This window comes from Phascolarctos cinereus, unplaced genomic scaffold (genome assembly GCF_003287225.1).
Source record: "Phascolarctos cinereus isolate Bilbo 61053 unplaced genomic scaffold, phaCin_HiC Scaffold_3;HRSCAF=262, whole genome shotgun sequence".
In the NCBI taxonomy this organism is placed as follows: Eukaryota; Metazoa; Chordata; class Mammalia; order Diprotodontia; family Phascolarctidae; genus Phascolarctos; species Phascolarctos cinereus.
In genome coordinates this window covers 222,180,313-222,193,159 of record NW_027555736.1, presented here as the reverse complement: position 1 = coordinate 222,193,159, position 12,847 = coordinate 222,180,313, and the positions used below count along the sequence as shown (strand labels likewise).

General features: G+C 35.8%; 1 protein-coding gene across 5 annotated transcripts in view; it reads left to right on the top strand.

The window, feature by feature from the left end:
* NRXN3 (neurexin 3) overlaps positions 1–12,847 on the top strand; it is a 2,091,311-nt gene that overhangs the window by 1,032,311 nt on the left and 1,046,153 nt on the right. For all 5 annotated transcript variants that reach the window (XR_013485433.1, XM_078151451.1, XM_078151449.1 and 2 more), the window contains exon 15: positions 9,158–9,277. Coding sequence is in view for 4 of the 5 variants with exons in the window: in XM_078151451.1 (XP_078007577.1) it covers positions 9,158–9,277 (120 nt within the window). In the remaining variant the exon portion in view is untranslated. The remainder of the gene's footprint in view (positions 1–9,157; positions 9,278–12,847) is intronic.

The following is a 12,847-nucleotide window of genomic DNA, read 5'->3' as shown; positions in this document are numbered from 1 at the left end:
ATATCTTGCCTCATGTATGTATATCCTATCCTATTTATTTCTACCATTTTTTAACCCTCTTCTTCATGTCCCTATAAAGCTTTGGGAAAGGAATGATACTTTATTATTTTTTAAATTAAATAATATTTTTGATTTTTTTAAAAATTAGAATGCCCTTAAATAAGGATAGAAACTGGACCTTTGATTTCATTGTTTTAGGGAAGTCCAGGCTGAGGAGACCCCCTACCCTGCCACTTATAATCTTTGAAAGCTACCTAGAGAACTTAGGGGTTCAGAGACTTGCCCAGGGTCAGAAAGCCAGGATGTGCCAGAGGGGCACATGAATTCAGGTCTTCCTTGTTCAAAGGCACCTCTCTGTTTCCTATGCCACCCTGTCTCTCTGTCCTTAATTATTTTTAATTATTTTTTTTAGGAGAAGAAGATTGAAATAATGATTAAAACTGTAGTTTAGAAGATTGAGTAACACCAAAAAACATTTAGGTAATACAACCAAGTTAAACCTGGACGAAGTGAAAGAACATCTAAATGTACTTTTTTTTTTGTCAGGCTTTGGTCACATTTGCACTTCAGACAAGTGGCCAAAAAAACCCTTCAATGATCTTAAATAAGGTCTTCTAAAAAGTGGATCTTCCTGTTGAAGTGTTAGAAGTTGCAGTTTCTTTTTCTAAGATTTATCGTTTTCATCTGGTGTATCAGAGAATGGGACTATGTCTATAATCATTTTCCCATTTGCTATTCCTGAATTAACAATGTTTGTATGATTATATGAGGGCCTAAAACAAAAAGATTGTCATTTACAAATTAGAATTTAATCTGCTCTTGTACTAATACTTTAAGTGAAATCATATTTTAAAGAACATAGGCAATTAAAAATACAATTTCAAAGATAAGAAGAAGTCATCATGTAGCTGATAGATAACTGGCCTCAAGTCATATAACCTCTCAGTGTGCCCAGGAAGCTTTCTAAAACTAGAAGTAGCAAAGCAGGTGCCAGTCTGCATTGGTAAAGGGAGTTTACTACACAAAGGAAAACACAATTTTATTCTTCCCTTGGAAAAAAAAATCCAAGGTTAAGGAATTCCTATAAAAGGTGTATGCAACCTAAAATATCACATGACTTAGGTTCATTTCTCCATTTCTACCTTACAGCCTGTAGGCTTTTTCCACTATTTTTGTTAACCTTCTAAGTACCATTGGATTCTTAGTAAAGGGGGCATAGAGGGCAGAATGGCAAAATGTTTTATCTATTTCATAGTTTTCCATGACCAATAAATATCAGCTAGTGACCAAATTTCTTATGATGAGCTTTTATGTATTTAGTCTGGTCCTCACACAGCAGAGAAAATCTGTTACCAGGCTTATGTTGATTTTGGTGGAATCTGCTAGTGTCAACCTGGCACAGTGTATGCAGTAAATACTTAATGAATGCTTGATGACTGATTCACTGATTATGAGAGCTTGTACTCCACTGGCATAGCTCTTGAGAGCCAGGGGTCATCTTCATATCATAATAATGAATTATAAAAGGGCCATATGACATTTTTATCCAAGAACCAATGGGCAGATTCCCTACTGATGAGAATAAACAACATTCTTTCTATAAAGAAATGAGAAAATGTAAAGAAGTAGCAGTACTGCTGCCAAGTTCTCCCCAAAGAGGAAAATAAAGAAGTTTAAATTGTTTTATTGTATGCCAGAAGGCAATGAACAACATCATTTCAGGGATTACCTATTTCTGTTGCCTTGTTGAACATGCCAAGACCATAAGTAAAGATACTATCATGAGCATAATTGTAGTTTATGTACCAATACCTATTGGAAAGGATGAAGTAGTAGAGAAATTCTAGGAAAAAGTTGACAGAGTCCTCAAAACTAAGTATATGTGTATGCACATGCATACACACACACACACATACATACATGCATGCATGCATGTGTACATACATATACTTGAAGTTGGTGTCTTCAATAAAAAGGTGGGTATAGAGGAGCAGAGAAATATGTATTAGGAAATTAAGTTCTAAATAAAGAAATAGAAGAAACAAAAGACTTAAATCTGTTCAGAATCTTCATGAATACACATAATGAATATTTTCTTTGAGATGAGAATCAAAGTTACTAGAATGAAAAATGGGTTGGACTATATGACCTCAGAGGTCCCTTTCTACTCTTGAATTTTGTGATTCAGTGATAGATGTGGTAAGTAGTAAAAAAAATCATTAAAAATTAAATTTTCAACATCTCTGTAGTAAGGCTATGGACTGGTTAGTGCAAAGGCTAAAATCAGCACCAAATTAAATTTTAAAAAAGATTAAGATGAAAGCAAAACATCTAGGGTGTGTGGATAGAGCACTGGTCCTAGAATCAGGAAAACTCAACTTCATGAGTTCAAATGTGTCCTCAGATACTCAGTAGCTGTGTGACCCTGGGCAAATCACTTAACCCTGTTTGCCTCAGTTCATTTGTGGAACAGGCTGGAGAAGGAAATGAGAAACCACTCCAATATTTCTGCCACGAAAACCCCAGATGGGGTCACAGAGAGTCAACACGACTCAAAAACCACTTAACAAATAATAACAACAACAAAACCATAGTGTATAGTTATAGAAATCTGAGTGTAAGTTGTTGGAATCAATTATGATAGAATAAATTGGCTTTTTACTCTGCCTGAAAATGAATAAAAGTAAAGACTATAATGCAAATTTTCACCTTGTCTTTGTAAAGTTTACCCTGTGCAGAGCAGTTGCCACGACTAGGAGGCTAAATGAACCGAGGTACTATACTGGCCAGGAAAACTTGATTTCCTTGCCAAAGAGAGAGAGAGATGGCATCCAAAGGAGGGACAGTTTAGAATACAAATTCATTGGCAAAACATTATACAGAACAATCACAGGATGGTGGAAGATTATTAACAATATAGTCTTACAAAGTATTAAAAATCAGTTAAAATGAAAATTAGCCCACTGAGAACTTGGCATGAAACCTGCATAAGCCAGATCATACTGAGAGCATTTATAGATTAAATTTTAAGGAGAACAAGAAATATATGTGTAATAGAATCTACTAAATTTTCTACAGCTATCTTGCTTTATCTTAACAGTATCTGAACTATGATATTTGGATGTTAAACCTTGGTTATCAAATATACTTATTATGTAAGAAAATTTATATGATTTTAGGATTAGATCTGGACTTTAGGAATCATCCAGTTCGATCTGTTCATTTTGCAGAGAAGTAAGTTAAGATGAAGTGAGTTACAAAGGTCAATTTAAAATCTTTATATTTGGTCAAAGATCTTTGAAAGATATTAAACAAATTATTGCCAACTGCTCTCATTTATTTGTGTTATATAAACCATACTCCTTAATGTATCAGAAACATAAGAAATAGAATGGAACATAAATTAAGATTAAAAACCATTAAGACTGTAAAAATGCTAACAGTGATGTAAAAATACTTGGAACTTCTGAAGACAATGTGTTCTTTTCCACAGATTTGTAAGTATAATTGCGTCTCTGAATTTAAACTGGGAAACTTCCTAATTGGAGTAATCAGGTTCAAATATATACACAGAGCAACTAAAAGTAAAAAAATTTTCCCAACAATATAAACAGATATATAGTTTGAGTTAAGACAATTTCTTTTTTAATCCGTGGCCCTGAAAAATATGTACGAAAGATATGCATGCTAGTAGTTAGCAAAATGTACATACCAGGCACTTAATAAATGTTGCCTTTTAACTTGGAATTGATTCCATTTCAAAGGCATTTGGGATCAATTTTCAAAATATCTCAGGTGAGTGGAGATTTGAAAAATTGATAATTACAGACTTAAAAAAACACTGAGGAGCCATCAGCAATACTATCAATATGATTACATTCTAGTGTCTATATGACCTTTGTGAAAATAGTATAGGTACGAAGCTGGAGTGTCCTTGATGAAAATGAGAAGAGTACAGATGTTTTAGTATATGATTTACTATAGCAGAATACTGACCAACAGGTTCAGAGGCTATGATATCCAATTATATTTACTATTTGTTAATTTACAAAAATAAAGTATTTGACTCAACAGAATAAAATGTAGCCTTAAAACCTCTCCTAAAACAATGCATTTTTCTACATCTTTACTAAAATCATACAAGAGTCTTTGACAGATATAATCAGAGATAACGTTATTGAACAATCTGCTAAATACAGTATCAAATGAGTCATTAAACAGGAAGACACATGCTCACTTTAAGGTGTTTCTGTGTGGCATAACGGATATACTTTGCCAAGTCCAAACAGAAGAGGTATCTCCTGTACACGGTGAAGTTTTTCACATACTTCTTTTGACAATGTGCTAATTACATCAATTTCCACTAAACTGTACAATTTCTTCAATGAGAATCATTAGACAGAGTTTCACCTCACCTTCCAAAATATATTGGATGAAAGATGTGTATTGCCCAGACTGTAAAATGCAGTTAGGTAGGCAGCCTGTTCAATTAGTCCCATCAATGTAAGACTTAGATAGAGATGGAGATATAGAGACAGGTGTTGTTCTTTCTATCAGCTAGATGGTGCAATGGATAGAGCAACAGGGCCTATAGTCAGGTAGCCCTGAGTTCAAATTTAGCCTCAGACTTTTCCTAATAGTTTGACCTTGGGCATGTCATTCAACTTCTGTTTGCCTCGGTTGCCTCAACTGTAAAATGGAGACAATAACAATACCTACCTCATAGAATTGCTTTGAGGATCAAATGAGACAAGATGTGTAAAGTGCCTGGCACACAGCAGGCGCTATAGAAATGTTAACTATCATTATTGTTATTGTTATTATTATTATTGTTATGTAGATATGAATAAAGATAGAGCTTGAGCTATATGAAAGGAAGCAAGGTACAGTGATAGAAGTCTGGCCTCAAAAATCAAGAAGTTCTGGGTTCAGTTCCTGTCTCTGACACATACTAGTCATATAATCCCCAGCAATTCACTTAAGCTCTCAGTGCCCCCAGGCAACTCTGTAGAATAGTAAATTACAGAATAGGTGATTAGTTGTATTAGTAAAGAGAGGGAAGAAGGGAAGAAGGATGGGAGAAAGAGAGAGACAGAGAGAGAGACAAAGAGAGATAGAGAGAGAGAATCACAATCACAGATAACCAAAATGTCAATGGAGAGCAGACACATAGAGGTTTAAAGAGGCTACAGCATAACACCAACAGCAACATATTTGAGAAGTGGTATAATAGACATTATTCATAATGCCTGGGAAAACAGGTATGGCAGTCAGTAACAAGAAGGAAAGAAAACAGATGGAAAGCCCAAGTACTATTATTTGTGGGTAGTATATTATTTAGGCCAAGACTTCTTAACTTTTTTGTGTGTCATGAAATCCTTTGGCCATGTGATGAAGCCTATGGATCCTTTCTCAGAATAATGTTCATAAATGCATGCAATAAAATATGTAAAATTATAAAAAAACTGAACAATTTGAACAATTATCAAAATATTAAAAAAAAAACAAGTTGATGGATTCCAGGTTAAGAACCCTTGATTCTAGTCAGGGCCTTTCTTGTATGGATGAAGAAGCTGAAGCCTGAGAGATTGAGGTGTTTGCCTAAGATTAAAAAGCTAGTCAAAGACAGAGCTGGGATTAGAACCCAGATGTTCTATTTTATAGACTAATGGTCCTTTCATTATGATACAATCCCTCAATAAATCTCTATTCCTTCCCTGACTTCTATATATTCATTGTATGTTGTAAGTTGTAGGTAGGTGCATCCCTGATACCTATTTTTCCCCCTGGGAGTATTGCAGGGCAATGTGCAAAGTTATTAAAACATCATTATTCTCTGACATGTCTTTTGGTCCCCCTTATGCTTACACATCTACCTATTCAAATCTCCTGCAGTAATAAGTGAGAATAAACACCTATTAAGCAAACAGCTAACAAGTATTATAAATGGATCATATATTTATATAAATCAAATCATTGTTGAATCAGTTGAAGAAATCTGTCAGAATCAAGACTGATAAAGGTGATATGCAGCACCATATCTTTCCTTTGAACATTCAGAAAAGAAGTTTTGGTGTCAGAACAAGAAAGTGAGGTAGAAAAAAGTAGGGGTAGATACAGATGAATTTGGGAGTTGTTTTATTCTGGAAATAATGTTACTACACAAAGGACCTGCACTGTGATTGACCTAGTAAGCAACAGGGACAGGCTTTGAACCCAAGACTTCCTGAATCCAAGATGAGCATGCTAACAAGTACGCCATGCTATTTCCGACTGGGAATTGACCCCTTGTTTAAACCATGTATAGAATAGTTGTTCTTTCTTCCTTTAAATGATTACCTTCTGCTTATAACAGCATGTAGCCTTTGAGAGCTTTGAGACTCTGCATGTAACTAGCCCCTCATTTGGTGTATTAAAGACACAATGTGGGTTTTTTTTAATAGTCTATTGTTCAATTCATATGCCCTTGACAGAGGTAAAATATTCCTTTATCTGCAGGCCCTTGACCTCTTTCTCCTTTCCCACCCTGGTCTCCACCCCCAGACTTTAGAAATAACATCTTCAGAAAATTCAGGGTTGGATCTCATTGAATTCAATTTAAAGTATTTTATGGTGTTTGTAGTGCTACACTAAGTGCTGTAAGGAATCTGAAAGGTACCATAGATGTAGCTGTAGATGAGGGTATATAGATATATAACATGGTTCTTGTCATCAAGGCTGTTATAATCTATGGTAAGAGATAAGATATGTGCGTACAGAACAACCAGAGATCAAGAAATAATTCAGTATTTAATACATTTTATAAATTTATTTGCATATATTCACGTAACAACAATATATGCTGCCAAAAATAAGTTCTACGGGGACAATTAGGAGGAGAGGGATCGTATCTATAGTTATCTTGGAAGAAATGGTACTAAAGATGGACCTGAAAGGATGGGCTTGTGTGAGCATAAGCAAGTCATTACACTAAACCATTTGAGCCTCGGGTTTCTCATCTCTAAAATGGGAATAATAATGCCTGTAGCCCCTGCCTTAAGAGTTGTTGTGTGGACTGAAGGAAATCATATGAGTAAAGGACTTGGTAATAAAAAGGACTATATGTGTCAGTTACTACTAGTCTGGTTAGGATATGGATAGGCAAAGTAAAGAGGAGAGGGATAGGTGGATTTATGATTTAGCACTAAACAAAACATGAAGAATTATTTTTTCTTTTAGATATCAAGGAAAAGTAGGTCATGTGTTTCTACTTCTTTTATGCAATCAAATTACCAATCCATTGTTTGGGGAGAGCTGTTTGGCCAGGGAGTCCTGTGTACATCTCAGAAGATTTTATCCTTTGAAAGAAGCTGTCCTGATTTGCCATTGTTGATAAAATTTGTATCACACAACGTTCAAGTTTAGAACTCATTGGGACAAAACCATTTTCCTTTTCTTATCCCTATAAGGACACATGTAATTGCCAATGAGAGCTGGAGCAGTCCAGAGGCTAATCTATTGTCCCATCGTTTTCAATTGTCATGAGTGTTCTCACTCTGTATCTTAATAGCTTTGACTTGTGCGGAATAGTCTGTAACACTGTTCTCCATACCTGGCAAAAAAAAAAAATGATGTAACACCAAAGACAGTAATGCTTGTGGGTGTGATGCTTTCTTTGGAAATGTATCGTGACCTCACATACTTAGAACTCAGTGTTAATGTATGTGCAGAAATTTTGGAATTTGTTTCTGCCTTGCAAATACTTTTGGCAACATGAAATAGTGTTTGGACCAGCCAATGGACAAACTCCTTCTTGACATTAATCAAATATCATAAATGAATGAGGATGCCCTATCAACTTTAATTTGTAGAGGGAAAAAGCACCTCCACCACCCCTCCAAGCCTCTTTGGGAAATTAAATTTGGCCTGAGGGGTTTTCTTTTCTTCATCAACCTGAGTCTTAATTTTTTTTTTAATAGCAAAAGTAGCCCCAAAAGACATTATTTTTTCCAAGCTAGAGGGGGAGAAAAGTGGGGATTGGGGTGGGAAAAGTCACAATGTTTAAAAGGAATCTAAAATTTGGTATAAATACAGGCTGCCTTAACATAGGACAGAATATGGATTCCTTCCCTGTTTTCCTCTACTAGGCTCTAAGAAGCCATTATTCTAGTCAGTTCAATGTACATTTGTTAGCTTCACATATGTAAGACTCTTCTAAGGTTATGGAGATGAAAAGAAGAGTGATTGCATTAACAATAATAACAATAGCTAGGTTTTATATAGCACTTTAAGGCTTGCAAAGAACTTTAAAAATATTTTATCCTTACAAAACCGTGGTAGGTAGGTACTATTATCCCCATTTTATGGATGAAGAAACTGAGTTAAACCAAGGTTAAAATGATCTACCCAGGTTTAGAAATCTAGTAAGTGGGGAAGGAACTCGAATCTTCTTAACACCAGGTCCAGTGCCCTGGCCACTACACTACCTAGCAAGTTGCCATCTAGTAACTTACCATCTATTGAGGAAGTACAATATATGTAAAGATAAATGCTATACAAGGTTGTAAGTGATAGGGTTGGAGGAGGGTTCCAGACAGAGTGATCTAGGAAAACTTGAGGAGGAAAAGAATGCTTTCACCTGAGGAGTAGAGGGAAGTAGGTGGTAATGGAGGGGGGGGCTTCATGGAGAAAATAGCACCATCCTTTTAATTTTATACTGCAGCCTTCAGGAGCTTCCCACCCTCAGGTTACAAAAGGACCTGGGAAGTGTACTTCTTCTACTTCTGTATTATTAAAATAGAAATCCTCATCTGAAAGGCCTGGAAAGAGCATGAGCCAGTATAAGATGATCTGCCTGTCCAGTTGAATGGTAGAGATGAAGCTTTTTTGTGAAGCCTGCCTCAATAAGAATGTTCCAGTTACCTCCTTTTCATTTTGTGTGTCACTGTTAACATTTTGTAGCTGCGTGTGTCTTTGTTGTCTCGTTGACCCTGAATTCTTGTTGCATGACCAAGAATGGAAATTTTGGGTGGTTGTGCGGTTCATTGACTGAGTTGTCTTTTGGCATGAAAATAGTGAATTTGCATACTCTTGTTCTTGGATCAACATAGTTCCTTACCTTCCTGCTTTCCCCTCCCTTGCCTTTCTCTCCCTCTCCTTTTCTTATCTCCATTACCAGGACCAAGCACCACCTGCCAGGAAGATTCATGTGCCAACCAAGGTGTCTGCATGCAACAGTGGGAAGGCTTCACCTGTGACTGCTCCATGACCTCCTACTCTGGGAATCAATGCAATGACCGTGAGTAAAATCCTTTCATACTTAGGGGTTTCGGGAGGAGGCTTAAGGAAAAAAAAAACCTTGAAGTTGATTACATTCTCTTCACTTAAAGCAATGTGAGTTTCTCTTCAAATTCTTCATTTGATATATACTTGGAAAGTAAAGAGATCACTCCTTCACTGAAAATGCTAGGGTAGGTTTTTCCATTAAATAAGTTAGCATAATTAAATTGTATTTTTCCTCCCTACTTTCCTTCTTTTTCACTGTGATTTTCATGATCATGGAATAATTATTTTTGTCCCCCAAAGGCAGAGTCTTGTGTCTTACAAGACTGTTTTTTACAGTGTTTGGCTAAACTATCTAGATAATTTCTTTTTAGAATGTTTCATTGACTCTGTAAAGAGCATAACTAAGGGATGTGCCCATTTTGTAGGAAGGACAGGGGATCCAGAAATCCCACGGCTTCATCAAATGATGAAGTGTTTAGTTGTCTTTCCTGCTTTGTTCAGAGAGAAAAACATATATTATTCCCATGTATAAATTTGTATAGCTACATGTGTGTAAGAAGTGAAAATGCTTGTTATCTATATAGTTTGTACCAAAGGGTAGACTCAGTAATCTTGTTTCATACTGGAGATTCCTATTTAAATTATCTTTCATCTGTTGCTAAATTTAATACCCTAAACCAATATCAGTTAACCAAGAAAGGTGCCAATATGATAGAAATGGTTATAAACAAAAACAATAGATGATAGATAGACAGACAGACAGACAGATAGATAGATAGATAGAAAGATAGATAGATAGGATAGGTGGATAGATGGATGGATGAATATAGATATAGATATAGAAATATAGATATATGAGGTATGTTTTATGTCTTCACATACCTTTCTACATCGATATTGATAATCTCTCATCTATGTAAGTTATAGATTGACAGAAAATAGAAAAAAAGAAAGGAAGAAAAAAGAAAGATATTAAAACTTAAATCTGTGCTAAGATTTTTTGGAACACTTTATATGTATTGTATAGTCCCATTAGTACAGTTAAGGTCCATAGGTCATCTTCTTTGCTTGTATTACTCTAGTTAAGGAAAATTACTTCTTAAAATTTCTAAGCATCTACCATGGAAAATTTGGGGAAAAAGACCAAACTGTACGCTGGGCATTAGTTACCATATGATTGCAAAGTCCGTGGGTTCTCTTTATATCCAGGACAAATTATATCACTTCTTGGGTTTATTTATAAATGCATGTGCTATATGAACAAAGGCTAGAGCCTGCACAGTAATCCAGTGCTTTATTCAGAAAACACCCAGGCATTAATTATATACCTGTTTATCTCTCCCTGGTGTCTTATCACTCCACTATTTCATCATGTGCAGTTTTCGGTTCTTCTATATTTATCTTCTTTGCCCAATTTTTCTCTGCTGCCTTTTTCTGTTCTTCCTCTCAGTCTCTCCTGATATACTAAGGAGAAACAATTGATGAAGTGGGAAGTACAGAGAAAAAGACCTTGAAACGTGTTAGGCTGAATAGAAACTTCTATTCTGGAGCCATAATGCATAGGATTTGCTGTCTACCACATTCATAAAATCCCCTACTGATGCTGGTAACCATTTTATTAGGGCTCACAGGTATCAGAGGTCATCATTTCCTCTTATGTGACTCGAAGGTTGCTTCAAACTTTGATTCTGGAGGTTAAAGAAACCCCCTGTAGTTTGAGGGGAACACTGCTTACTCTTTTCTCCCCACTGCAATTCTTTGTGTTTTTGTTGGACTCACAGCTAAAAGTATTTTCACAAAGAATAGGAGTATGTATGTACACACAGGTGTGCTTTTCTTAATAATTAAGTTATTGGTGTATTGGCATATATGCACAAATATGCATGTGTACACGTACATATATATGCATATGTATATGTATATATGGAATATGGAAGAAACAGAAAGGTAAGTTATTCCAGCGATGGCAAGGAGATAGTGCTGTGAAAACTGATCTTTAAAAGGTAAGTGAACTTTTATTCATCTAAAAATGCCTCCCTGTAACAATGATAGCTTTTCCTAGTGCCAGGCATTGCCTAAGAATGTCCTTTAGTCATTTTCTGTTTCCTTGGATTTATTCCCACTGCTGCTAAGAGCAGGTTGTGCTAGTAACCATGAACCTTATGGCTAGCTACAGCATGACCTGACCTGGACAAATTCACCAACAGAGAGTGAAAAAATGAAGCTTTTTTGTTAGGGAGAAAATTGGATTGCATGAATGGTATTTACTTCTCATTACGCAGAAATTTCCTTACGGTATCCAGGTTCAAGGACTTTGAGTTTTGCTTCCTTTGTGAAAATGATTAAGCACTGCCATTTTGATTTTCCTGGAGCTCCCACAGCCTGTTATCATTAGTGTTAGAACTTGCTTGCCTGTTGGCCTAACCTCCCCGAGGAAGAGTGGTATGTGGCTTTTTTTTTTTTAAACAGGCAGGACGACCCAAGAGTAGAATCTCAAACAGATGTACTTTAATGGTATGCTGTAATGTATACATAGAATTTAGATATGTAAGTCATGACTGGAAAGTAAGAGAACTGCTTTTTCATCAAACACATTGGAACTTCTATATCCAGATAAGTATTATCCTTCAGAGTGTTTGTCTTGGCAGGCTTTCCACTTATTCCACTAATGTTGCTATTGCTCAAAACGTATTTTTAACTCCTGTTTTGGAATTGCCTTCCCTCCAGTTTTTAAGCCTCACTAGAAAATCAATTCCATTTCCTTATGGGCATAGCTCACAGACCATTATTTTCTATAGCTATTTGACTCATTAAGAGTTGTAATTTGCTGGTGCCACACATACAAATGTGCAGAATATGTAACAGGATATTGAATCTTCTGCCTGCTGTGACATTTACATGCTCATTCTCAATAAACCTTTGGTAGCTTAGCCTGAATTAGGATTTGCCAAACTCTTGTAGCCTTCAATATCACCAAGAGCATTAGGAAGAGAAAGAAAATGAGTGCAGAAAGAAAGGAAATGGAAAAAGAGGGAGAAGGGGAAGAAAAGAAGAGAAAGGGATGTTAGGAATAATCAAGTGTTACTCATAGTTTTCTCTGGTGACTAGAATGACAGCAGTGACCCAACGGGAGCTAGTTATTTTTCCTGAAAATAGGTATGATAGAAATTATTTGAGGCTTAGAAATAAGTTGCATAGATATGTCTTGTGAGATTTTCCATCTGGAGGCCTTCTAAACTCTGTACCAAAAAGGATAAATGTAGAGCATTCGAACTAATAAGCAATTTCTCCAACACCAACTACTTCAGGATAGTGACTTTATTCTCAATAAGGATGAATAAAATTCAACAGAAACATTTCTGAATTACTGTAAGTACCTTCTTTAGTATTTTTAAAAACCAAATGATCTGTGGGAGGAGGAATAATCTTGTTCCTTCTGGATTATTTTATCAGGTGATTATCATCTTAAAAAGTAGCAGTTCTTTCTTAGAACATTGGTTCAAATCTCTCAAGATATTGTTTTAGGTCTTCTTTTTCTCACTGCTGAATTGAATTGTGTTTCTCTTGAATGTTTTTGAGGTAT